General features: G+C 57.3%; 1 protein-coding gene across 5 annotated transcripts; it reads right to left on the bottom strand.

The window, feature by feature from the left end:
- Positions 1 to 576: 576 nt before the first annotated feature.
- On the bottom strand, positions 577 to 24,892 carry SH2D3C (SH2 domain containing 3C). 5 transcript variants are annotated; one of them, XM_071574289.1, is made up of 12 exons: positions 24,791 to 24,892; positions 22,261 to 22,888; positions 17,405 to 17,444; positions 7,173 to 7,301; positions 6,434 to 6,882; positions 4,675 to 4,799; positions 3,765 to 4,342; positions 3,425 to 3,540; positions 3,088 to 3,259; positions 2,250 to 2,361; positions 1,408 to 1,614; positions 577 to 1,274 (listed from the first exon to the last, which is right to left on the bottom strand). In XM_071574289.1, exons 1-12 carry the CDS (start codon positions 24,828 to 24,830, stop codon positions 1,099 to 1,101), a joined length of 2,772 nt encoding a protein of 923 aa, XP_071430390.1. In that variant the 5' UTR covers positions 24,831 to 24,892; the 3' UTR covers positions 577 to 1,098. The 5 variants fall into 5 exon arrangements, with proteins under 5 accessions (XP_071430390.1, XP_071430391.1, XP_071430392.1 ...); XM_071574290.1 differs by having other exon boundaries at positions 1,408 to 1,611; XM_071574291.1 differs by lacking the exons at positions 22,261 to 22,888; positions 24,791 to 24,892 and adding an exon at positions 21,124 to 21,252.
- Positions 24,893 to 25,472: the final 580 nt, after the last annotated feature.

Genomic DNA, 25,472 nt, shown 5'->3' with positions numbered 1-25,472 from the left:
ATCCTGGGGTGCATTAGGAACAGCATTGCCAGCAGGTCAAGGAGGTGATCCTGTTTCCCTGCTCAGCTCTAGTGAGGCTGCATCTGGAGAGCTGTGTCCAGTTTTGGGCTTCTCAGGAAAAGTCATGGAGCTCCTAGAGCAGGTCCAGTGTGGGGCAAGAAGGATGACTGGGGGACTGGAGCATCTCTTGTACAAGGAAAGGTTGAGGGAGTTGGGCCTGTTCAGGCTCAAGAAGAAACAACTGAGAAGGGACCTTATTAATATGTATGAATATCTAAAGATGCCAAGAAGACAGAACAGGCTCTGCTTGATGGTGCCAAGAAACAGGACAAGAGGCAATGAGCAGAAATTGATGCACGAGAAGTTGTATTTGAACATGAGGAAGAACTTCTTTACTGTGCAGGTGACTGAGCACTGGGACAGGCTCTTCAAAGAGGCTGTTGAGTGTCCCTCACTGGAGAAATGCCAGACCCATCTGGACACAATCCTGTGCTCTGGGATGACCCTGCTTGGGCAGGGAGGTTGGATCTGATGACTTATCTAAAGAACACCCACAGGACAGGGGACGCCCCTGAGGAACGGCATAAAAGTTTATTATATGTAAGAAACAAACCCATGAGATATGTACACATATTTACAGGACAAAATGAATGAGCCTAATTATTTACAACAAGGACCATCCTTCACAAGTCTGTACATCGAGAAGTGATTGTGAAAATGTATTTACATGTGGGACCCAGTGGTTGTGGGTGAGACAGAGGTGGAAAAGAAATGAAACCAAAGGATGAGGTGAGGTGTAGTCATGGACTTCAGCAGGATTAGGTGGTGGAGACCAGTGCTGGCCTGCCCAGACATTGTCCCCATCCTTCAGGGTAGCATTGTGGACTCTCTGCCCTCTCGAGTCCTGAGGAGGTGAGTGGTAGATTTGAGGTGGCTGCTTTTCCTCCTCTTTGTCTCAAAATTGCTGCCTTGTGCCCCAGCGCCTTTCTGGGCCATCTCTTCTCCTCCAGGTGCCAGGTACCTGGTCCCATCCTGTGCCCCATAGCTATCAGTGGGATGCAGGCTGGGAAGCTGGGTGGTCTCCCTGGCCCTGGGGGGTTACAGCTCACTGAAGCGCACTGCTGGCTCCAGCTTGTGGGACAGGGCAGTGAGGACCTTGTCGAACTTCTCATAGCGCTCTGCCTGGTTGCTCTCAGCCCCACGGCTGCCCCAGAGCAGCCGCAGCTGGAACTCGGTGCTGAAGATCTCCAGCAGCTCCGCTCTGCCCTGGAAACCTGCAAGGAAGGAGAGTCAGTTTCCTGGGATGGGATAGAGACCCTATGCCCATGGGATGCTCCATCCTGGAGCTGGAGCTGCACATTGAGAATGTGGCAGAGGGAAAGGGACCCTGCTGTCCCCACTGCTTACCCTGCAGCTTCACCTCAGCATTGGTGTGATAGAGCCCACCATGGTGGGCCACCATCCGTGCTGCCTCCAGGTGGGCCATGACCACCTCCACGCCGTTGTCAGTGGCCTCCCAGGGCTCAGGGCTGTCCGTGAGAGCCTCATCCCGCTCCAGAAGAGTCACGAGGGGTATGATGTGGGGAAAGGTGGTGTTGGTCAGTGGCGGCCCTTCTGGGGAGAGAGGCACCCTTAGGACCCTGTGTGGCTCCATAACCCTGCATCCCCCTCCCCATTTCCCTGTGGAGTGCTCATATGGCCAAACAGCCCTGCAAAGCCAGGCTGCCTCCATGCTCCCAGGAGAGGCTTTAAGGCTGGGCTGGAGCACAGCAGCTGCTGTGTCTCTTCGATTGCTGTGCCCGGGGCCATCGCCTCGTCTGACACCAGCTCCTCCCAGCCAGGCTTTCTGACCGTGCTGGGAAGGGAATGCTGCTGTCCCTGCTCAGGCTGTGATTCCTAGGACTGCGATGGGGAGGAGGTTTGCAGACCCCAGAGCACTGGGCCTTGGAGGCACATAGCTTTTTGTCTTCCCTGGCTGGCCACTCTGTCCCTTGGTTTGGCACTGCTTGCCATGCGAGCATGAGGGTTTGGCTTGGCTGCTGGTTTTATTTAGTTATGAAATGCTTCCTTGGGAAGGAAGGGGCAAATGAGGCCAAATGGGCTCTGCTGGGTGCTGGGGTGGTTAAGCAGCCAGAGGGGAAGTGTCTGGCACTGGGTGGGACAGGGTCAGAGCTCTCAAACAGTGAGGCCATGCCCAGACAAAGCAGGAAGAAGCAGGCAAGCAAGAGAAGAGGAGTTGCTCCCATTACCTTTCCCTTCATTCAGGTTCTTCAGGAATGGCTTAAGCTTCTTTTCATAGAGGATTGCACCCTCTGTGTGCCGCTGCCGCAGCACCATCCAGGTCTGCTCCAGCCGGGCGATCTGAAAGGAGACAGGGCAGATGGAGGGTGCTGGGGGCACTGCAGCCCCGGGGCACCAGGCTCTGGGCTCAGAGGGTGCTCCCATGGAGCACAGCCTGGCCCTAGAGCCAGCCTTGCACACAACAGTGCCTGCTGCTCCCCAAAACAGCCTCCTTCACCAGCACTCACTGCCGAAGATGGCACAACCCTGGCATTGAGGCTGGGTTCAAGATTTCTCCCCCCTTCCTGTGCCCCAGGACAGCAGCTTCCCCACGTTGCAGCGGCCTTGAAGATGAGATGCAGGGAGGGGGCAGCCGTTCCACCTCCTTTGTGCAGGCAGGAAGCAAGACTTCCCAGCTGGGCTCGATTTAAAATTGAATTTTAATCTCCTTTCATCTTCCAAAGGGAGCACTGTGGCCCGGAGACGCGGCTGCCACAGCCTTGAGACTGATTTGTATTGTACCGGAGGGCAGATTCATTTCCTCCCAGGAACACAGCCCAGCACAAAACAAAAAGCCCAACCACCGAAAAACAATTGGATCCTGGCGGGACTGGGCTGTCTGCTCCGCGGAGGGGATGGCTTTTCCCCTTCCCTGCTTACATCCCAGCGGATGCAACCCCATGTCTCCTACCCTGGGCATTTCCCCCCTTCTCCCACTCTACTGGCTGTTGGAGCCTGCAGGACACAGAGGGAGAGGGATGCATTTTGAGTGAGGAGGCCATGAGGAGTAAAGGAGCGTTGCCATACCTGTGTCATTTCCAGTGCGTTCATCACAGCCGCAAAACTGAACATGTTCCCCATGGTGCTCTTCAGCTCGGCAGCCAGCTGGATGGTTTTGTGGAGCAGGGCTGCCCGCTCCTCTGTGCTGCCTGTGCAGCCCAGAATGTCCACAGCAATCATGATGGACATGGTGTGAAATCTGTCAAGGGGCGAAACACAGAGAGGGGTCAGTTCAGGGGATGCTCTGGAGGCTCAGTCACCCCCACCTCCATGCCAGGCTGGGGACACCCAGAGGAGGAGGGATTGGCCATGCCCATCCAGTGGGATGGGGCAGCCCTGTGGGCTCATCTCTGCCATGCCGTACCGTTCCAGCAGGTCCAGGCGGAGCTGGTGGCCATGGGGCAGGGTGAGCAGCTCCATGCCAGAGCTCACCCCCATGAGCCGCTGCATCTCCACCGTCACACCCAATATCCGTGCGACCTGGTAGGGAAGGTGAGAGCTGATTAGACCTTTGTTAACTGGGGAGAGGCTGGAGTGTCTTCATGCAGCCTCTTGGCTCAGCCCAGCCTCTGCCTGTCCTGGCTGATACAGGATGGCAGAGCCTGGCAGGGATGCTCCAAAGCTCAGGGATGCTCTGATCCCTGCCAGCCAGGAGTGATCAGAGTGCAGCAGTGCCCATCCCTCCCACCTGACCCTGACCGTACCAGGCAGTCCACTTTGGTGATATGTTTGGCCAATGTCTTCACATCCACCTCTGCCAGCAGCTCTTTAACCTTCTTGAGCACGGTCATCTCCAAAGGTTTGTTCTCCAGGGGGATGAGCAGAGACTGGAAGGCAGCAGGGTTGAAAGAGGAAGTTGTTTCCATGGTGGGGGGCACAAAGGCCATGAAGTCCGGATCTGCTTTCAGCCTGTGCCCTGCCTCTGCTTCCCCAGAGCTGTTCTCCACAGTCACTCTCTGTCCTTCCTCCACCTTTAGCCTCTCCACATAGCTCTTTGTTGGCATCTGCTTGGTGTCGTGAGCTGGCCAGTCCCTGCTGATGGGTGAGGTGGGGTGCAGCTGGCAGTAGTGCCCCGTGTCTGGGTCGCTGTAGCTGTTCACGGAGGGAGAGGGGGAGGCACGAGCATACCCGTGGCAGGGGGTTGAATGGGAGCTGTGGGCAGGGTCTGGCAGAGGTTTGCTGTTGTTCCCATGGCACAGCTGGGGCTCGCTGGACCTTCTTATGACTGGAGATGTTGGGGTGATCCCAGCTGCTTGGCAGGCATGAGGCTTTAGCCGTGTAACTGTAGGGAGCAGAGGAAACACTGAGCAGAGTCTGGAGACGCACACATGCAAAGGGACTGTGGGTGCAGCAGCCCAGGAATGTGGAACTCAGGGGAAAAAAACCTGCCCAAATGGACTCAGCTGGACCCAGGGCAGCTGCATGATGATGTGGCTGAGCACTGGCTGAGGTCTTAGCCTCAGCTCCAGCTCTCCATAGGGACAGACAGAGTTTCACCAGCAGAAAATGACACAGTGGCTTGAGTTTACAGCCAGCTCTATTCCTATCCCCACATCCTGCATCACACCCAGCCTGACCCATATCTCCACTGCCCCAGTGAGAGGTGATGCCTACCTGTGCTGTAGGCGGGTGACGCTGGGTTCTCAGAGATGGGGGACATCGGGGAGTGCAGGTCTTGGATCTGGTCCACACTGACGGCACAATTGCGAATGATGTCTCTGTGGTGGGGCAGGGACACACTGGGAAAGGGGGAGATGAGGCAGGTGAGTTCCTGAAAACAGGGCCTGGGCAAGCGCAGAGGGGTTGGGATGAGGGTTTGCTGCCCCATCCCCTCCCCTCAGGTCATCACCTCCTTCCATGACTACCCATAATGAGCTGAGGCCCTCACAAGCTCAGCTGGAGCAAAGAGCTGGCAGTTCCTGCTGCAGCTGGGAGCAGAAGGGGTCAGCACCCACAAAAAGCAGAGACAGCCCTGCTTGGTCCCATGGAGCAGAGCAGAGGAGAGGGATGCAACAGCACACCATGCAAAGGTAGATGGGATGGGATGAATTTGGTTCACTCTGCTCCAGGATGCTGTGGGGAAATGGCTCTAGCAGAGAAGTTATGGGAGGGATAGTTTTCGAGGGTTGTGTTGCAAAGCGGTACCTAGTGCTGGATGCATTACTCTATTTCTACATGTTAGGATAGTTAGGTGAACTTCAGCTCTGACCCAAAGCTTAGAGGAACTGGAAAGTGCCTTGAAACTGGACTAGGAGAATTGAATAACAAACAAGTCTTGGGCTGGTGGGGCAGCAGTGATGGCCTGATGCAAATGCTGTGTGTCAAGGGCGCTGCAAAAGATTCTGTGTCTGGGAGTGCTTGGCACTGGGAGAGTTGCAGGGAGACATGGCAGCTAATTCACTGCTCTCCCTGCTGTGGGTGAGGGCTGGGCTGCTGTGATGTATTTGGTCTTGAGCACTGTGCCTCTGCAGAGGGAGGAGGATGGGACAGCAGTGGTGGAGATAAGGGGTTTGGGGAAAATGTGAGTGATGAGGAAAGACTGATGGATCTGGGCTCTTCTTCTGGAAACACATATGCTCTCCTGGAAGTCTGAGTGTTTTCCTTTTCCCAGCCATAACAGTTGGTTGCCTGTTTTCTGCTGGCATGTTCTCACCCTGCCCTTGGGCTGAGAAGGTCAGGGTGGTGAGAAAGCAGCTTGGCTTAAAAACAGACTGTGTCCCACTGGGGAGGCAGGAGTAGATGGATCCCCCCTTGGCTGTTGTGTGTGAGAATGCATGTGTGGCCCTGCCTTCCCTGCAGGGCTCTGGGCATTCTGGGACTGCTGAAAGCAAGATATACAAAGGAAATCTCCTTCCCCACCTCTGGAGAAGCCCATTTGCTCCAAGGTTAATGTGAGCAGCTCAGTCTTGTGGAGCATCGGCCTCCTCCTGCCTGTCAGGCTTTCAGCTCTGCTTGGTAACTTCTTGCAAATGCTGAATGGAAAGGGCTCTGAAACTAAAAGGGCTGTTCAAAAACAAACAACAAATGCTCTCTTGATGGCTGGGACTGACTCCTCTCACATTTGCCTGGGAAAGCTTGGCTCCATGGCTCTAACAAGCCCTGACATGCTGGTAATCCTGGACTGGGTGATTGTAAAACACTCTCTGGCTTCTGGCCTGCAATGTCTGCTGTGGTAGCTCAGTGTGGTTGGCAGCCAGCCTGGGAGAAAAACCCAGCTCCAGCTGAGTACTGGTTCTTCTCCCCATGCCTCTGCTGGTCTCTCTCTTCCCAAACCCCTGTCCTACACCCAAGGGGGAAGGACTGAGCATGGCCCTCCCTCCTTCCAGGGGTTGATCCTCTGCTCAGCTGAGCTAGGATGAGCCTGTGTGCTCACCTTGTTGGGCATCCCTCAGCCCTGGTGATCTTGTCTGCGGTCAGGCCATCTGTCATGGTGATGCTTCTCCTCTTGATGTGCCCCCCTTTCTGGGAGGAGGGGCTGTGGGGTCCCCCATGCTTCCCATTGGCCAGCCCATAGCTGGCCTCCAGGTAGCGCAGGGGGAAGGTGCGGTTGATGGGGCAGTAGACAATGGCTCCACTCTGCTCAGAGATGGCCTTGCGGTTGCCCACGTAGAAGCGAACGAGGGCAGGCACATGGTCAAAGCTCTCCTGCTCAAAGAGGTACTGGACACGGGTATGGCCATCGCTGGACTTCACTGTCACCTTGTTGATCTTGAAATGGAGGGGCTCGTTGCGCCAGCGGCACGTCAGCACGTAGTCACCCAGGCTGGTGAGTGAGTCGCGGATGAGGAAGTCACCGTTCCTCTGCACGAGGCTCTCGGACACCTGGCAGGGGACAGGGCAGCAGCTCAGCTACAGCCACTCTGAATGGGTCAAGAGACATGGGTGGATACTCCCATGGGGTGTTATTTGGGGCACTGGTTGTTCCCCTTGCCCTTGGCTCTGAGCTGCAGGAGGGCATTTCCCATGGCAAAAGTAGGCAGCTCAGAGCTAAAGAAGCCCTCGGACAGAGGCTTCCCAGGGGGAAAGGCTGGTGTTTCTTTGTGGTCTCAGGGCACTCTCCCACAACATTCCAAGCAAAGGGTGCCCAAAGCCACCCACCTTCCCCTCCTCACCTCCCGGGGGATGCGGCCGTGGTACCAAGCATGGCTGCGCAGGTCAGTGCTGCTCAGTTTCAGCTCCTCTTCCAGCTCTTTGTGAAGCTTCTCTGGTGATGAGTCAAGGATGTATTTCTCCTTGGAGAACTGTACAGGGGAAGAGAGAGTGTCAGCTGGTGCAGCAGTGCAGGGTCTGGGGAGGGAAGTGCTGGCAGGATCCCCATGTGGGGACAGTGGCACCTGCCAGGGATAGACCTATCCTCAAGGGGCAGGTGAGTCAGAGGTGTATGTGAGGATCACTGCTTGTGGCAAAGGATGTGGGTAATGTGTCTGGTGATGGCCAGGTTCTGTCACCAGGGGCACTTGAAGGGTCTCCTGGTGGCATGTCCCCATTGTGCCTGGCCGCCCTGTGCTGCCTTTCTGCCCCAGCTCAGAGCTGAGTGTGGTTGGGCAGGAGAAAAGAAAAACTGCCCCAGCTCCCCCTTAAACATCTCCAGGGCTGAATCACCCTAGGAAGCACACTTCCAGGAGGAAACCTGCATTATTCCTCCTTCTTGAAATACCCACCATGTTTCCTCTTCCAAAGGGTTAATTCACTGTGTTTAGCCTGATGGAGGCATGAATAGTAATGACAAATGTACAGGGAACCTTCTGCATCAAAATTAGCTTTTACCAGCACTGGTGCACCTGAGCCTGGAGGATGCAATTTGCCCCCTCCCTTCCTCTGGAGAGATAAGGGATGGCGTCATGTCTCCGTTGGCTGGAGCCTGCCTCTCCCTCCCTGCAGCTTGGCCAGCATTCCAAGGGCAGTGAGAATTGGCATGGTGGAGCCAGTGCATGTTTGGGGAGGAGAGCATAGGCTGAGAGTTCCTCTGTATTCCACATGTGAGACCGATTCTTCTGGTCATCACAGTGGCTTTGAGATGAGTCCTGCTGTGGTGCCGACAGGGCTGCATGATGGAGCAGGGCCTGGGAGCCAATACTCCTGGATTGCCTCCATATCCCAGATATGTGCCGTCCTGAGAGGGGGATGCTTGTGGCCACTGCCATGGACTAGGGAGCTTGGATGAGGCTGCTGGGGTGTCCTGCTCCACTGTTCCCATGAGTGAGGGTGGCTCAGTGGCTGGCTTACCTCCAGTGGTGGGGCCAGCATGAGAAGACACGGAGGGCTGGCCCAGCTCCTTGGTGCCTGTTAGGGCAGAATGCTGGTGGTGTCTTGGAGGACAAGCACAGGCTTGAAGCCCTGCTGACACTGCCAGAAGAGCAGACTGGCACTCATGACTGGCCTTGTGTGGTAGCTGGTTCCTGAGAGCACTGGGGCTGCAGCACCATGCCAAGGAACCAGGGACCTGACTCAGAGCTGACCCTTTTACACAGTACCTCACCCTCTGTGTCCCATATCAATTCCCTCTGCTTCTCTAGTGGTTGGGAATAAGAGGAGGTGTCAAGCACTGTGCTGCTCTCCTGCCTTGTACCCACTTCTCCAGAGGGTGCTCCTGGGACCCCACAGAGTCCCTCAGCAGGACTCTGATGCCAGGTCTCCTCTTCCCTGAGGGATGTGATCCATCCACTTTGGTAGCTGCACTCATCAGCCAAACTAGGCAAAGATCCTGTCCTGGACACCCTGCTCCAGTGTGGGGACAGGAAAGGAGACAGTGACAAAGGGTCTTTGTGTGGACTGTGCTCCCCAGGGCTTGCCCTCACCAGCCTGGACCGGCCCTTATTCCTCCTGTCCCAACTCCTGTCATGTCAAAACGCGCTGGCAGAGTGGAAGCAACCTATGAAAATAGTGTGGATTGAGCTGAGACTTGCTTATCTGACCGTGTTTGCTCTTTCCATGAAAGAGTCCCATTGACTGGAGCTGCAGGGATGCCTGGATTGCTCCCTCCTGACTGAGGGCTGCAGGGAGCTGGGCTCTCACTGCTGCTCTTGGCCCTCCTGGAGACAAAGCCACCCAGTGCTGCTGAGCCCTATTAAAAATAAATGGTAGCCGGCGGATGCTGCCGGGGTCTGGCTGCCTCCTGGGGGGCCCGGGCCGAGCAGATGCCGTTTCCATGACAACAAATCCATTGCCACTGAGCAACCCTGGCTTGGCCAAGGGGTGGTGGGGGACCCTTGACTGCAGCACCCTCTCTGTGACACTGCTCCCCCCAAACTCTGGGGCAGGAAGGGACACCCCAGGAACCTCTCCTATCTGTGCAGGCAAAAACCATCAGAGCTGAGCCGGGAGTAACTGGAGACAACTCTCCCCCCGCCATCCCTGGAGTGGGGATTAGCGCCTGTTCTGTTCAGCATTTTACATCAGGGTTTTCCCCCAAATCCTCCCCATGAAAATGTGCAGGATAACAAACACAAGCCCAGCTGAGCAGTGCCCGGCGTCTCCAAGCCCAGATTTGGGCAGCAGCCGGTTAGCATCCATACCAGGAGCCATGAGCTAAGCTAGCAGGGAAGAACAGGAGGTTTGGGAGAGGCAAGGGACGTTTTGCATCTTGCAGACGGGGGAGGGAGCCCAGCTGTGAGCAGAGGGTGCCAGGAGCCACCTTCTCCAGCTATGTGGAGGGCACTGTCCCTTCAGCTCCTTGTCTCGGCAGGGAGATCCCATCTGATCTACATGGCCCCCAAAAAACCACTGCTTGGAGTGATTGTGAGGTTACAGTGCCAGGGGAGGCAGCAAAAGAGTAATTATGGCAAGCTCTTTTCCTTGGTGTGATGTCTCAGGGGATTGGTCCTCATTGCAAGTCTCTTGCACTATTATATTCCAACACACTGTCAAAACCACCAGGGTGCTCCCCTCCCAGTGCAAGAACTGGGCTCACCATGAGCCCTTGGTGCAGAAGACCCATTGCTGGGGAGGGATGTGCTTCCTCCAGCCCCTGAGCCCTTCGGCAGCACTTGACTTTCCTCTGCTCCATCTCCTCTGTATCTCGGAGGAGCCTGGCTCATGGCTGCCAGCTGGACGGGTGCCGAGGCGCTGGCAAGGCACAGCATGGCATGGCAAGGCAGCACAGGCCAGCCGGGCACTGTCAGGAGTGTGTAAGCGGATGTCTGAGCGCCACGCTGAAAAGGCACCGCTTGGCACTCCCGGCTGTGCCAGGAGTACGTCTAAAGATGCACGGCTCAGTGTGAGGTCTTGCACACTACTGGGTTGGGGTGGGGAAAAGCCTTGACTTCCACTAGCACCTGGTTGGGGTGTATGGTGCTGGGCTCCCACATGGAGAGCCCCCAAGGCCTCTTCCAGCTGAGCAGGAAGGAATGGGGATTAAAGCGGTTCTCCAAACCAGCCACACCAGACAAACCAGATCAGGAGCTGCCAGAGATGATGCCAAGCTCTGCCTGAGGAATTCCAACCAACAGCCAAGCTGGCTTGGTTGAAGAAAGGAGAATGCCTCAATGGGCTGTTTCACAGTCCTGGGGCTGGAGAATCCTTTGGAGCTGCCATGGAATGGGGCAGTTTCTGAGGCTCTCCATCCCTGCCCACTTCCCTGACTATTCCTGCTGCTTTCTTGATGAAGGAACCAAACTGAGTGGCAAGGCTGGAACTGGTAGTGGAAGGGCAAGAGCTGTAGGGATAGAGGGTGTTGCTGTAGGGATGGCTGTGGTACATGTAAAACAGCAGCTGTTGATCTGCCTGCTGTAAGGAGAGCATTTGGCTTTCTCTCCTTGCAGAGGTAATCTTATGAAACTGGAGTGATTTCAGTTCTGCTTTCCTGCTCTCCCCTCCCAGATCTGGAGGAGTTGCAGATGAGGATGAAGTCAGCTTGGAGAGCAAGGTGTACTCACACCCCACCCTGATCCTCTGCTGTAACATCTGACTAACCCCAAGGCATTGAGCAGATCTGTTCTCCCTCCTGCTCTTGTGCTGCCTGCCCTGTGCTGGGACCCTCACTAGGGAGATCTCAGAGCCTTCTGGAGTTCTCCATCCCTGCTCTGGCTGCTGGAGTAGCTCTGGGGTCTGAGCAGAACTGGGAGGAAATAGAATAACAAGCCATTGGGAACAGGTGTATGTGGCAAGCCACAATTGCATGAGGGGTCTTCTCTGCTTCCTCCACATCTGGTAATGGTGAAGTATTTTGGAACAAATATCCTTGTGGAGGGACAGACAGTGTCCCAGCAAACCCAAGAGCCAGTCTGTGTGCCTGCCCACTGCAGGACTGCTGCACTCACCAGTCCAGCTGCCAGGTACCACCCAAGAATGGTTAGTCCATCCCACATAACTGCAACAAGAACATTCCACCACAAACCACCCTCAGGTTGTTATGGGCTTGCTGTCAGTCTGCATGCCCTGCTGTGAGCCAGTATGTCCTGCTGATCTTGGTATCCATATGGAAAAAAAATCACTTGTTCCTCTATCCTCTCTTGCAATGACTCGAGGCATCAAAATAGGCACCAGCCTAGCTGCACACCCTGTAGGTGACCAAAAGCATCTCTTGGCTATGTCACATCTGCATTAGTCCCCACTGAAGACAGACCTAGGCTCAAGATCTTTGTCCTGGACTCCAAAGCCCTTCCTAAGACTGGTCCTGGCTACCCTCAAGGTGTCCTCTCCCCTTGTCTGTGCTCCTTTGTGGCAGCTCTGGAGCAATTCTATCTGGCTAGCAGGGGTGGGGTGCAGCTGGGTTTGATGGCCAGGAACACCTGGGTGCTCTAAGGTGAGACCAGAACCCCAGGATGTGTGGTGTGGTGGCAGAGTGTACTGCTATTGTTGCCCTAGGGGAGCAGGTCTCCAGCACAGTGATGGGGTGTGTGTATATACACATTTCCATCCATCTATATATTACTTATCTCACTCCAAGACGGCGGCAGTGGCTGCTGCTGCATCTCTTTTCAGAGCTGCTATTGGCCAGAAATGATGTCAGTGCTTCCCAGGCTGGGTGCACCGCCATTGGCGGTGAGCAGGGATGCGGCTGTCAGCTGGAAGCGCTCCAGTCATTCATGGGGACTTCGGTGTGTGTTTGCTGGGCACGCTTGGACACAAATAGATGGTGAAAGATCTGGCAGAGCCAGGTGAGCACTTAAGGCTTCACTTTTAACTCTTTCTGGGGTCTGGATGGAGTGCCCTCCATCCCTTCTCACATGCCTGTGTGAGAGCCAGACTTGTCTCTTCCTTGTTCTGGCAGCAGCTCGATGAAAGTACCCCATCACCCCCTGCAATGTGCAGTCCAAGGGCATGTCCCCATATTGCTGCTCAGTGGCCTCTGGACAACAGGGAAAAGCTCTTCTCCTTTTCCCTCTTCACCCCCACTAGCAATCAAAATCCCTGGCACTGGGCTGAGATCAGCCGCAATCATGACAAGACTTGAAATGCTGCTTCTGGGCTCCGTCTTACCCAGCATAATCTCTAAAGCTCGGCACCTACCTTGCTCAGCAGGAGTACTGAATAAGATCGCCAGCTCTCTTGGCTGCCAGTTCCTTTCTAACTTGCAGTATGGCACAGCTCGTGCTTCAGACCTGAGCCTGCTTGGCTCCTGCAGTCCTTAACACCTCTGCTCTCTAACTCAGTAACTGAGGGAACCGATTCCCAGCGCCATGCCCCTCTTGTGCAAATGCCAGTGTCCAAAAATAGGACACCCACACTCATGCCCAGACAGTGGTGGTGCTGGAAGCACCACAGGACAGGTGACAGATGGATCCCAGCTTTCTCCCACCAGTCAGACCTGTGCAGTGCAGCACATAGATGGAGACCTGGGCCAAGAAGCTGCTTGTTCATCTGGGGTCAATCTCCCCTCTGTGCTCAGCGATGTTCCGAGCACATGCTACCTTTTGGGGGATGCTGAATGTTCCCCTTCATGAGGTCTGCTGCAGGCGAGGGCTCCTTTCAGACTTTGCCGCCTGTCAAAGCGCAGGTCCGGAGGGATGCGGCGGCTTTGCTGCGTGGCCCTGGCTGCAGAGAGGGCTGAGCCCCACGACCCTGTGCCCCGCTCACTTCGCGCTCGCTGCCGCCTCGTCCAGCGCGTCCTGCGCGGTGCCCGCAGCGGCTCCGTGAGAGCGGGGCATCGCGGGGCTCCCCGGGGAGGCTGCCCCGCTCTCTCTCCAGAGCTGCACCCGCAGGCGGGTGCGCGGCCGCGGGTCCCCCCGTGCGTTCCCCCATCCCACTGCCCCCCATCTCCTTCCCCACGCGTGCGGCTGCCCGGGGGCTTCGCCGCCGCCCCCGCTCACCTGCACCTGCATGAAAGAGCCGCGGTAGAAACAGCATGCGGCCGCGGACAGGGCGCTCCACAGGCTGCACCGCTCCGTCATGGCGCGGCGCGCCCGGCGGGGGCTGCCCCGGCCCGGGCTGCACCGCCGCCGCTGCCGCCGCCGCCGCCGGGCTTCAATTTCAGCCGCTTCCCCGATTACCTCATCCCTTGTCGGTGGCGGGGGGCGGGCGCGGCGCGGCAGCTCCGCCTCGGCCCGCCCCGAAGGGCCGCCCCGGCTCCGGGGAACCGGCACCTCGAGGGGAATCGGCACCTCGAGGGGAACCGGCACCTCGAGGGGAACGGGCACCTTGAGAGGAACCGGCACCTCGAGGGGAACCGGCACCTCGAGAGGAACCGGCGCCTCGAGAGGAACCGGCACCTCGAGTGGAACCGGCGCCTCAGCTGCTTGAACCCTGTGCGGACACTGGGAAGCGGCTCCGCTGAGAGGAACTGGCACTCCCGTGTGGCAAAGGGAACCAGCATCCCCGAGGGAACAAGGCGCCCCTGAATGGAACCGGCATCTCTGCTGTCCCCGTCCTGAGAGGAACTGCAAACCAGCTCCTCTGCAGGAAACTGGCATGCTAAGGGGATCAGGCACCCCTGAAGGGAACCAGCCCCCCAGCTGCCCATGCCCTGAGGGGAACTGGTTCCTCTGTGGTGACTCAGCTCCTCAGAGGGAAAACGCCACCCCTGAGGGAAACCAACAACCCCATCTGCTTGTGTCCTGAGAGAAATTGGCTCCTCGAAGGGGATCAGGGAGCCCTTTTCTCCCTGTTCCAAATCCACCTGCTTTCCCCAGTGATGCACAGGGGTCAAGGGCAGCCTTGCCCTCACCCACTCTGTCTTCCATCACCCCAGTCTGGTGATGCCTTTCTTGGGGAGACACCAGTGCCCACCTCACACGGCGGGGAGCCAGCTGCCTGTTTCCTGCGTAGGCCGTCTCTGACTGGTGTTTAATTAAGGCTCCGCTTTGGTTTAATTAAGGCCACGGTATCACGTATGGGATGTGTGAGGCAGCACTGATGACTCAAAGCATTGCTCCAGCCTTGACTCTTGAATAAGCCTCCTCAATCCCTGCCTGACCCCACTGCTGGTGGCTGCCCTGCTCTGGGGATGGGCAGGGGCTCCCCCAGCCTCCAGCAGTGAAATGGACCCACATCCTGCTGTTCTTGCTCCAGTCCTGCACTGCACAGTCTGGATTTGGTTGTGCTTGGTGACCAGGAGCTTCACACTCCCATCTGCAAAGCATGTCCTGGCCCAAGGACCCCCACTACCTCCCGGGCAATGCTGTGACCTAGGAGAAGTATTCCTGCTGCCACCGACCGCAGAACCCTGCAGCCTCCACGCTAATTAATTATAACGAGCCCCTCACATCCCCAGGCAAGGAGACAGCAGCCAGGGCTGATGAGATACAGGTCCCTGCGTGAGCAAGCGGCTCTTCAGCGCAGAACAAAGAGCTTAGAGGCGCTGGCTGGGCCCTCGCTCTGCCCCTGGTTTCGAAGGGGAGAGAGAAGACGGGAGAGCAGGAGGACAGGGCTGAGGTGTGGGAGAAGAGAGGCAGCACACAGCCTGCAGGCAGGGAACATGGGGCAGCAGGTGCTTGCAGGTCCCATGGGTGCCTGCAGCCCTATTGGGATGAGCAAGGAACACGGGCTCTCATCCTTGCCTCTTCTCTGGGGCTGAGGGACAGAGCAGATGGCAGCATGCAGGGAGATGCTGCTCCAAAAAGATTCGACGGTGAATCATCCTCCTGCCAAGGCTTCTCCCTGTGACAGGCTCCATGGTTTCCCTCTGAGGCTTTCAGTGATGAGCAAGCAGGAGCCTCATGGTGTGCTGCAGGGTGATATCCTCCAGCTGTGCTCATGCTGCCCCTTCTCAGGGAAGCTGAAAACCCCTGACTGAGCTCTCGCAGGGACACATGACAGCTTCTCTGGCTGCTGTTCTCCCAAAGGATAACACCTTTCTGCAGCTTCACCTGCATGATGGCCAAAGCTGGGCTAGCTGGGATGTCAAAATACAGAGCCAGGCATGCAGATCCACGGACAGCTTGGAAACACTAACCCTTAGGCCATTATTATAGCACATTAATTACCAAGTGCTTATTGATTCTGGCTTTCTGACTCTCTCTAGTTTCCAGTTGCACCTCTAATCAGGGCAGGCTTGGTGATGGGAGCACTGGTCCCCTGACTGGAGTGTGGTGCACACTTGGACACAGACCTGCTCATCAGCCTTTGCTCACGAGGGCTTTGCAGCACATCCTCTCTTCCTCCTCACTCTCCTTCACTGACTATTTTCTTCCTGTCTTTCCATTGCTTGCCCCTCGCTGGTGTTTCCACTCTGCTTGTTTCTCTCCCAGTCCCAAGGACCTATTCCAGTCCCAGCCCCGTCTCTTCCTTGCTCCAAAGGCAGGCACAGCAGCCACCTTTCCACCCTGAATCTTGCAGGACCTGGGGCTGAACACTGCTGGGAGCTGAGCACCCTGCAGCTGCACGGGCTGCCAGCCAGGCACAGTGCCTGCAATCAGCTGGAGTGTCCCTGTCATGCCGGTCACTCACACTCCAGATAATTACTTATTTGACTAAAATAGCTGCTGTCACTGCAGCCATCAGTTGCTTCTGTGACCGAAGGCAAGTGGCATATAAATCACAGCCTATGGGCTCTGCCTGGACATCACAGGGATGAGTGAGAAATAAGGGCCAGATAACTCAGATTTGGGATCTGCCTGGATGGAAAGGAATCCTCCTGGCTCACCAAAAAGAACTTGATCCCAATGGCAAAGTCATACCCATTGCTGTGTTGTTTCAGTCTATTAACTTGTGAGCTGTAAAATGCATCCCTCTCTGACTGCACACAGTGACAGTGCCAGGGAAAACACCCCAAATCATCCTGTTCCTCCCCTCACCACCTCCTTGCCCTTACAGAACTTGCCTGCATCCAGGACCATACGCTGCAATGCCCAGGGTATTGGGCTTTCAGGGGCAAATGAACTCCATTGCAGCCAGACCCAATACACCCACTAGAGCCTCTCTGCTCTGGCACAAATCCCACTTGTAGTCCTGTGAGCTCCCACTCTACCAGTCACACACAGCTAGAGGGTGTGGAGAGGAAGACACTCCACCCAGGGGATCACTCTGCTACATATCAAAAGCCTCATCCAACCCCACTGCCCAGAGGCTGTCGGTTGCCAGACTCAGCGTGTGGGGTCTTCCTTAGCCCCATGGATCACCACTGGAGGTGGGTGAGCCCTGTTAGAAGATGAACTCAGGGTCCAGCTAGGTCTCCTGATCCTGCCAGTTGGTGCTGCCACAGGAAGTTTCCACATTTCCATGTCTGGCTACTGCTGCCACTGAGAGCCCTGAGTCCAAAAATGAAGGTTCAGAGCTCTGTACAAATTAGACCACCCAAGCTGGGCACCTCAAGTCACTTCTCAACAACCATGTCTGTCCCACTGGGTGACTGGACTAAGGAGGCTCCAACTCTCCTCAAACAAACTCCCCAAAGGCCATGGCATGGCATTGACCACCCGGGCAGGTTTCAGTGCTCCATCCCCAAACCACACAGTGTCCCTGTCACCATTTCCCTGCGCCTGCCTAGTGCCCATCGTGCTCCTGCAAAAGGGCTGCTCTCCTCCAGAGCCAGGCGCCTCGCTAATGAATTTCTGGCCAGACATGAAGAGTCCTCAGGAATGTTAATAGTTTGCTGGAGGATAAGCAAGAGATTTGGAGAGATTTACACCAACTTTCATGTGACAGCCACGAAAGTGGCTCAAACCCTTCCGTTTCTTTACATGGGGGCGGAGGGAGGAGGCTGTGTCTGTGGGCGTTTGCAAGTAATTGGGAACAAGAAGCACAGGCAGCTCCTGTGGAAACAGCACTGAGGGGATCACATAGGGTTTGTGTCTCCTCTGCCTTCCCTGGCCTTGCTAGAAATTTATTCCAGAGCCAAAGAGAGAACCCAAAGGGTTTGGTGGGATGAAGGCTGCAGAGCTGAGCATCCAGCTGGATGTAGGACCTGGACATTCCCCAGGCCACCAGCTCATTTCAACACTGGCAGCTGCCCACAGCAATGTCTTACCTTCACGTATTCACTGCCCGACTCCAGGCCATCGTGGTGGCTAGAAGGAAGCAGAAAAATAAAAATACTTAAGTAAAGAACAGTAAGTTGTGATAGTCAAGTCAAAGGTGGTAGTGGCAGCACAGCTTGGGGGAGCAGGAGCCTGTGTCTCTTGCCTTGCCAGGGGGCTGAGGGCTTGCCTGTGGTTTTGGGAGAAGTTCCCAGGGCCCCAGCACTGTTCCTGCCTGCTCTGTGCCCACTCTCAGCTCAGGGCTTAGCCTCCCTAATGCGATCAGAGGAGAATGAGGCCTTTTTAGAGAATCTCTCCCCAAATCGGCTTGGGACTGTGTGAGCTGAGTCAGGGAGACCCAGCAGCCAGGCTGGGGTCCCCTCAGGTCACAGTACTGGGGGGTGCATGCCAAGGTGGGGACCCTGTGCCCTGTTCCCTGGCAGAGCTGCATTCCCAGCAGGCAGCTCTTGGGACGCCACCCAGACAAGCCTTCCTGACTTTATCTATGGCCTCGTGTGACCCCACGAAATCAAACTCCTGCTGAAGCGCAACATCTGGCTGAGACTGTGAGATGTGTCTTCCTGGCATACAGGCAACAGAAACTTCCATTCTCCTTGGTGACATGTTCACTCTTAGCCCTACAGACAAACAACCCAACAATGTCAGGATGGAGCTGATCCAGCAGCTTCTTTGCCATCATTTCATGGCAATGCAGGTGGCCCCTGCTCTTTCCTGAGCACGTAGGAATGCTGCTACTGCTTTCTGTGCCCTTATAGGTCCAGGTATCTGTTTGTATGAAGGCATCCAAGGGGAACAACAGAGAGTTCAAGGAGGGAGATGCTGTAACAGCCAGAGATGGGATGCACCACCTTGAGGTCATATCTTTGAGAATAAAATACAAATATCCAGGTGTCTTTAACCAGAACCCAGAACCTGTGACCTCCACAGTGCCAAGCTTTAGCATGGACATTCCACTGCTTGCCAAGGTCATCTGCCTGAGCATGGGGCAGCAGCAAGGGCCTGGGGGTGGCAGGGTGCCACAGCAGGGCAGGCAGTTGCAACTGAAAAATAACAAACTCTGAGGTTATCACAGACCTGGGATGTCCCTTTCCTGCCAGGAGTGACCTTGCTCCACCTCATTCCCATAACTGTGGCCAGACACACACTGGGAGCTGCTGGAGTCCTACACACAAACCCCTCCCAGGACCTGCACCCGTGGCATCCCTAGAGAGGCAAATTCCTCCTCTGTGAGCTCTCTCCAGATTGGGGATGGTGCCTGGTGGCTTCCGCAAAGAGAAGCAGGGATAGCAGAGGCAATCACTGCCAGACATTGTCCTACTCAGAATCCCCCATGGCATTACAGCAGGTCCTGACAAGGTCAACATAAGCCCCTCAGGTGATCCAACCCTGCAGCAGAAAACTGCCACTTCTGTAACCCCTGGAAGTATTCAAAAACATGTGGATGTGGCCCTTGTAGACATGGATTAGTGGTGAATATAGCAGTGCTGGGTTAACAGTTGGACTCAATGATCTTATTTTCCAACATTAACAATTCCATGGTTCTCCAAGCCCACGCTGCTGAAACCACATCCCCTGCTGTCCAGCTTGGAAAGGGAAAAGGGGTTGGAAATCAAGCCCACACTTTTTGGGGGGTGAAAAAATAGAGGAACATTTGGGAGGGGGGACAGATGCAGACTCCCTTGGGCAGCTGCGGGCTGCCTGCCCGCCCCGGCGCTGCCTCTGCAGCCTGTTTGCCTTTCACACGCCGCAGAGAGCCGCCTGGTGCTGCGAGAGCCGTGAGAAAAACCGGCGGGAGGACAGGGGGCCTCTGGGCAGGAAATCGGGAGCATGGGAGCAGCTGGGAGACGCTGTGAGGGCCCGGGCAGGAGAGGCCCCCGTGCTGGGGAAGGGCAGCAGCTGGGGCCGCAGCCCCCCTGGTTCTGCACATTCCTGGAGGAAACGGCATTTTTGGGGGCAGACGAGCGCCTGGGAGAAATTCCAGGGCTGCCTTTGGAGTGCGGCTGTGGCTGAGCCGCTGGGACCTGGTGCTACAGTGGTGGTACTGGAGAGTGGGATTTTGGTGGGATGGCTGTTCCCTTTGGGCTTGGGAAGGCATCATCATGACTTGTAAATGTGCCATGCTCCAGGCTGGCTGCTGGAAACAGTCCAGGGGGAATTCCACAGGTCCAGCTCTGCATGCCTTGGGACACTGGTGAGGGCGACCCTCCAGGGCAACCAAGTTTGAACACCTTGTGCCTCAGTTTCCCCCTCTGTAGAGCTGCCTCTGTGGAGGTGTTGGCTGGGTGCTGCCAGAGGGGTCTGCTGGCAGCATCAGGCAGTGCCTGCGCCCTGCAGGAAGTGGCACTTCCCGTGCCTCATGCACGGCCGCGCGCAGAGGGAAACCAAGTCATGTCCGCTCCGTGACCTGCCAGAGGGTCATCTCCCGTTAGTCACCATGTCCCTGCTGGAGTCATGGCCACCACCTCGCTCCAGGCAGCTCCACAGGCTGGGTGCCACTCCCTGTCCCACAGCAGCACGATTTCCCCACCTCAAGGGCCTAATCGTGGCAAAACCCTCTGCTGTATGGGCATCCTCAGCCCATCCTGCCTTGGGGTCTGTCCTTTACCAGGGACAGTCTAGCAGGAGGCAAGACAGATGTGACCCAGGGCCATGCTTCCCCCCCTTCCCTGCATCAGGGAACATGCTGTTGCCATGGCCTGGCGGGAACAGAGTGTCCCCATCCCCAGGGATGTGCCTGCACAGGAGGAAGGGCTGGGGTGTGGCACTATCCTGGTCCCGCTTCCTTCCCACCCACCACTCAGCAGGGCCAGCCATGGGGACAGCTCCAGCTGCTCCCCGAGCTCGGAGCGGTGACAGGGGCTTCAAGTAGAGTGTGGAGGGGCAGAAATGCCCCTGATGCAAAGACCTGCTCTGGGCACTCTCCTGCCTCAGTTTCCCTGGCAAACAGCAAGGCTACCTCCATCATCAGGGCAGTCCCAGTGGATCCTTTGATATTTAGGGACCCAAATCCCCACTTCTCAGGTTCAAGACACCCAGGTGATCCACACACATTTCCCTTCTGCTTGACTCCCAGCCTCCCTGACATCCGATCCCGTCAGATCTCGGAAGCTAAGCTGGGTCAGCCCCGGATTAGTACTTGGATGGGAGACCTCCTGGGAAATGCCGGGTGCTGTAGGTTCTAGTCCTGAGGACTTCACTGGCACTGTCCAAGCTCGCTCGGCCGTGGCAGATGAACCTCAGGACTTAAACGGTGGGGCCAGTTCTGCGCACGCTGAGCCTCACCTAAAATGCACTGCGCAGGCTGGAAGGGCACACCCACGTGGGGACAAGCCCTTCCCAAATCTTCGTTCGCGAAGCTGAGCCACACTCACACAGACTCCCAGCCATGCTGGCTTGGGACCTAAGTAACCTCCTCCCTCTTGCCACTGCCGGGGCTCTGTTCACCGAAGGATGTGGCAGTGCCATGACCCTCTGACCCCCGAGCCAGCCGCAGCACCGGGCACCAGGGTCCCCTGTGATTTCAGCAGCTCTTTCCCTAAGCAAACACCACCACGGGCCGGGGGCCTCGCTGGCCAAGCAGCGACTCCAGCGGCATCTGCGTTGAAGATTTGTGCCCGCCCCAAGAAAAGCCCCGTCCCAGCCTCTTCCCTCCCCATCCCCTCCGCTGTGCCGGGGTACGAGGGGCGGCCGGAGGGCCAGGACCCCTTACCTGCCCTGTCCCAGGGTGGGAAACCTCCTGCCCACTGCTGTCATCGGCCCTGCGCGATCCAGCGAGTGTCTGCTCCGGGATGGGAGAAGCTCTCCCAGGCGCTCTCCCGCCTTGCACTGAGCGTCGGGACTTTGGGGCGCGCAAGGCGGTGGCAGACCCTCCTCCTTCCCGTCCCAGCCCTCCTCCGGCCCTCCCTTCGCGGCCGGCAGGAATGTGTGGCCAGCACAGCCTGGCTTCCACTGCCGGCACGGATTTCTCCTCCTCACTCCGCTTCTGGGGCCACCCAGATCTCCCGAACACTCGGTGCCAGGGAAAGTCTCCCCCCAGCCCCAGGGCGCTGCAGGGGGAACAGGGGCAGGAGAAGCCACCTGAGTGCGGAGAGAGGGGAGCCAGGCCAGGGGAGGGGTGGTACGGTGGGACCTTGTTTTGGGGAGAAATTTGGAAATCGCCTTCATCCGTGCCCCCAGTCTCATGTGCGCTGCTGGATTGGGGTGGCATTTGGCCGCTTGTTCCCACACACCCAGGGGCAGTGAGTTAAAAACCCCTCTGGCTGATTCTGAAGTCTAAACCTTCCAAAAACCCCAACCCTCCTCTGAGTGGGCTGAGCCCCCAGATTTGTCCAAAGGGTGGGATTGTGCCCAGATTATGGGGGTTGTGCCTGGAGTGGGGATTTACCGGCAGGTGATGGAAAATGGGGATGTGGCGTTTGGTTTCAGGAATTGCCCCTGTACCTTGGGAGAGGCAATGCTGCTCGGGAGAGGGGGAAGGACAGAGGAGATCGAAAAGGGGAGAGTGAGCGGTGGTGGAGGCTGGGACAATGCTGGTATGAGCTCTTCGCAGCACATCCCGGCGCTGGAACGCAGCCGCCGCAGGACAAAGGGATGCCGGGGCCGAGCGGGGCTGCGAGATGTTTCCACCCCATCCGGAAACAGGAGGGAGCAGAAATCCCACAGGAAACCTCGCTCCCACGGAGCCGCTGACCTGGCCACGGTACGAGTGCTCTGGCCATGGCGTCCCACCGGCCACGTGCATCCCGCTGGCACTGCGGGCAGGGAGGGGCATCGCAGCCCCTGCCCTTGCCCTATGGGGGCAGAAAGGAGGTTCCAGCAGAAGGCAGAGAAAACCCAATGGATGTACCTGTCTGGGGAGGTCCCATCAGGATGCTTTTGTCCATTTTCCAGCAGATCCCTGTCAGTGGTCTCTGCTCCTGCTGCCGTGTCAGGGCTCGGAGTTTGTGTGGGGTTTGGTGCCTCTCTCCCGGGGCAGGAGACATTCTCCACAGGCTTCTGGTCTGTCCTGGCCATTGCTGCCCTCAGGACATTCACAGGCTGAGCCTCTTCCTCCTCCTGCTCTGTTTGTCCAGCAGGTGACTCTGTGCCTGGACCAGGGGAGCCGGACATCTCGGGGGACTTGAGACTGGGGACCGGGGCTGTTTGGGGGCTTTTATTGCTGGCAGTCCCTTTCTCCTGGCAGTTTTGGCTACTCTTGGCTTTGTCCAGGCTCTTCCCTGCCTTGCCAAGGTTCAGCCTGGGCATAGTACCCATGTGGCTGTACATGTCCGATGACCGGGCGTAGGGGCCAGGGCTCTTGGGCACAGTGTTGAGGTCATCCTGGGTGCTGTCAAAGGGCTCCTCTAGGAAGCTGTGGGGAGGAGGGAGGTGTGGCCCCAGAGTCTCACGAGTGCTGGGGACCACCGACACACGCCGGAAGGTGAAGGAGCGGGGAATGCTGCTCAGGCTCCCAAAGCCTTTGAACTTGAAAAACTCTGGTAAGGAGAGAGGAGAGATGAGTGTGGGGTTACTGCTGGCACGGTGTGGTGGTAGGGAGTCCTGAAATCCCTGGGCCTGGACTGTGGTGGCTGTGGGGCACTCTGTAGCCTGGTGTCACCCTGTCACACCCAAATCTGCAGTCCCAGCCCAGCATGACATCCCTGTGGCCTGGTGGTGTATGTGATACTGCTCAGGGTGACTCTGCTGGCACTCTGGGCCCTGGCAAATCTAGTGGGTTTCCCCACCACAGTTGTAGGGGTGGAGGAGGAAGTACCCAGCCCTGGTGAGCAGACAGCTCCAGAAATGATTTCAAATCTTTTCCTCCCACCCTCTGCCTCCTTGCTTCCCCCAGGGCACTCTGGGCAGGGCTGTGCCCATCCCTGCAGCCTCAAGGCAGCTCTGCAGGATGCAAGCATGGGACACACCACATCTCCCCAGGGGATGGTGGTCCTGGACACGTGTGACCTGCTCACATGTGCACAGCAGAGCAGGAACCGGCCACAGGCACTGCTGGCTGCGGGCGGGAGAAAACCTCCCCACTTCCTCGCCTGGCCCCTCACAGCCACCCTGCACCTCCAGCTGCCACCTGCAAGTGCTGAGCATGAACAAAAATATTTATAACTCAGGCGGGTGGCTTTGCATTTCACACCTCGGGCCCAGCTCAGCTCTTTGTGCTGCTGTGGTGCAGCCCTGGCTGGTGCTGGTGCTGGTGTCGGTGTCAGGAAAAGGTTGGCAGTGGGGTGAAAGGTGGAGTGAAACAGGCTGTGGCCACAGTGCCACAGAGCAGCGTTTCCCTGTTGGACCCTGTGTGCCTTGGGGGTTTTGCAATGTTGATGCTGCCCTGGGGTTCTGCAAAGCCTCTTCCCCTCTGGGGCACAGCAGATCTGCTGGGGCAGGAAGCTGCTGTGGAGGTGCTGAGCAAGGATCTGGGTGTCAGGGAGCTGCTTGGGCCCTGGACTCCCACCTCCTGCTGCCATCCATAGGCTCTACAGGGGCCCCCTGCAGCCATGGAAGCAACCTCACGCGTGAGAGCAGTTAGAGGCAAAATTCCCTTGGGTTAAACATCCCCTCAGAGTCCAAGCATCCTATGCTGCCTGCTGCTCCTGGGGCTGCTGTGGGGCAGGAAAGGCAGTGCTGGGGATTTTCCCCATTTCTCTGCTCTCCACCACAAAGGAAAATCCCAGCTGGGGGTTTTGCCAGTGGAGGGGTCCCAGGGGAGTGGAGGGACTGGCCCCCCTGGTGCCGGCATCACTGCAGGAATGCAGAGAGCACAGTAGAGGCCAGCTCCCGTGCAGCCCAGCGCTGGGAATGGGGTGAAGGCCACTGCCCCGGGGCTCTGGGGGAAAGCCAAGGTCTGTGAGAAAGAGCAGAGCTCCCTCCCGGTGGGTACCGAGCACTTCCTCCCAGAGCAGCTGGTGGGAATCCCTTCCCAGGCTCCCACCCAGGGTCCTCTGTGTTACCCCCATCCCTTGTGCTGCAGGAGCACCCTGGGGTGAGGGTCCTGGCCACCCTCACCCCCCAACACCAGCTTGTACCCCAACCATGCACCCTGCAGAGTGTGATTTGGGGAGTGAAGATCCCCAGACCCTGTTGTACATCCCTCTGGGTGCATCCCAGCCCTGCAGTAGACTGGTCCCAATCCCAGCACCCAGCTCCCAGTCGAGCACCCAGGCTCTCCCCAGCCCTGGAGATGGAAACCCCCAAAGCTTCTTACCCCAGTGAGTTTCCTAACAAAAGCAGAGCCTATCTCAGCTCCAGACATCCTTGGATGGGATGACCCAGGGAGCGTGTGAGCACACATTCAGTCTCAGTCTCACACTCACACTCACACATCCCTCCTCCCTGCCAGGCTGTCCAGGTGAGCTCCCCATTGCCCACCCGGTCCCATGGCCACTTACTGAACTTCTTGGAGGCCCCTCGTTTCTGGCCCTCGGCCATGGCTGCACCGGTCGGAGGCCGTGGGGACCGAGAGGGACAAGTTTGTAACTGTGAAGCCCTTCCCTGCCCGCTCCTCCCTTCCTGCCCCCCCCCTCCCCCCGCAGTCACTCATCTCGCTCGCTCAGCGTTTCCTCCCAGTGCTGTCATCTGCTCCTGTCCCCGCCTGCCCTCACACTGTCCCCAAAGACCCCACAGTCCCCGTGGCCACTCGCACCTGCCAGGCTGCTCAGGGGCCACCCTGGGCTGGGTGTGCCTGGGAGGTGTGGGCACCCAAAAACCCCTGGGAGCCAGCCTTAGAGGAGGGCACCAGCATTATGGAGAATGGTAACAGCCCTATGGAAAAGAGTGACAGCCCTAGGGAAAGGTAGCAACTCTATGGATGAGTCTCCATCCTTATGGAAAAGGGTGTCAGACTTATGGTGTCAGCCCTATGAAGCAGGAAGCCGTCCCTATGGATGAGGCTCCAGCCCTGTGGATGTGGATACAGCCCTGTGGATGAGGATACCATCTCCATGGATGAGGCTCCAGCCTTATGGATGAAGATGCCAGCCCTATGGATGAGACTCCAGCCCTATGGATGAGACTCCAGCCCTATGGATGAAGATGCCAGCTCTATGAATGAGACTCCAGCCCTATGGATGA

The sequence above is a fragment of the Pithys albifrons genome, chromosome 20 (genome assembly GCF_047495875.1).
Source record: "Pithys albifrons albifrons isolate INPA30051 chromosome 20, PitAlb_v1, whole genome shotgun sequence".
In the NCBI taxonomy this organism is placed as follows: domain Eukaryota; kingdom Metazoa; phylum Chordata; class Aves; order Passeriformes; family Thamnophilidae; genus Pithys; species Pithys albifrons.
Note: the sequence above shows the minus strand (reverse complement) of the source record. Positions and strands in the feature narration are given on the sequence as shown.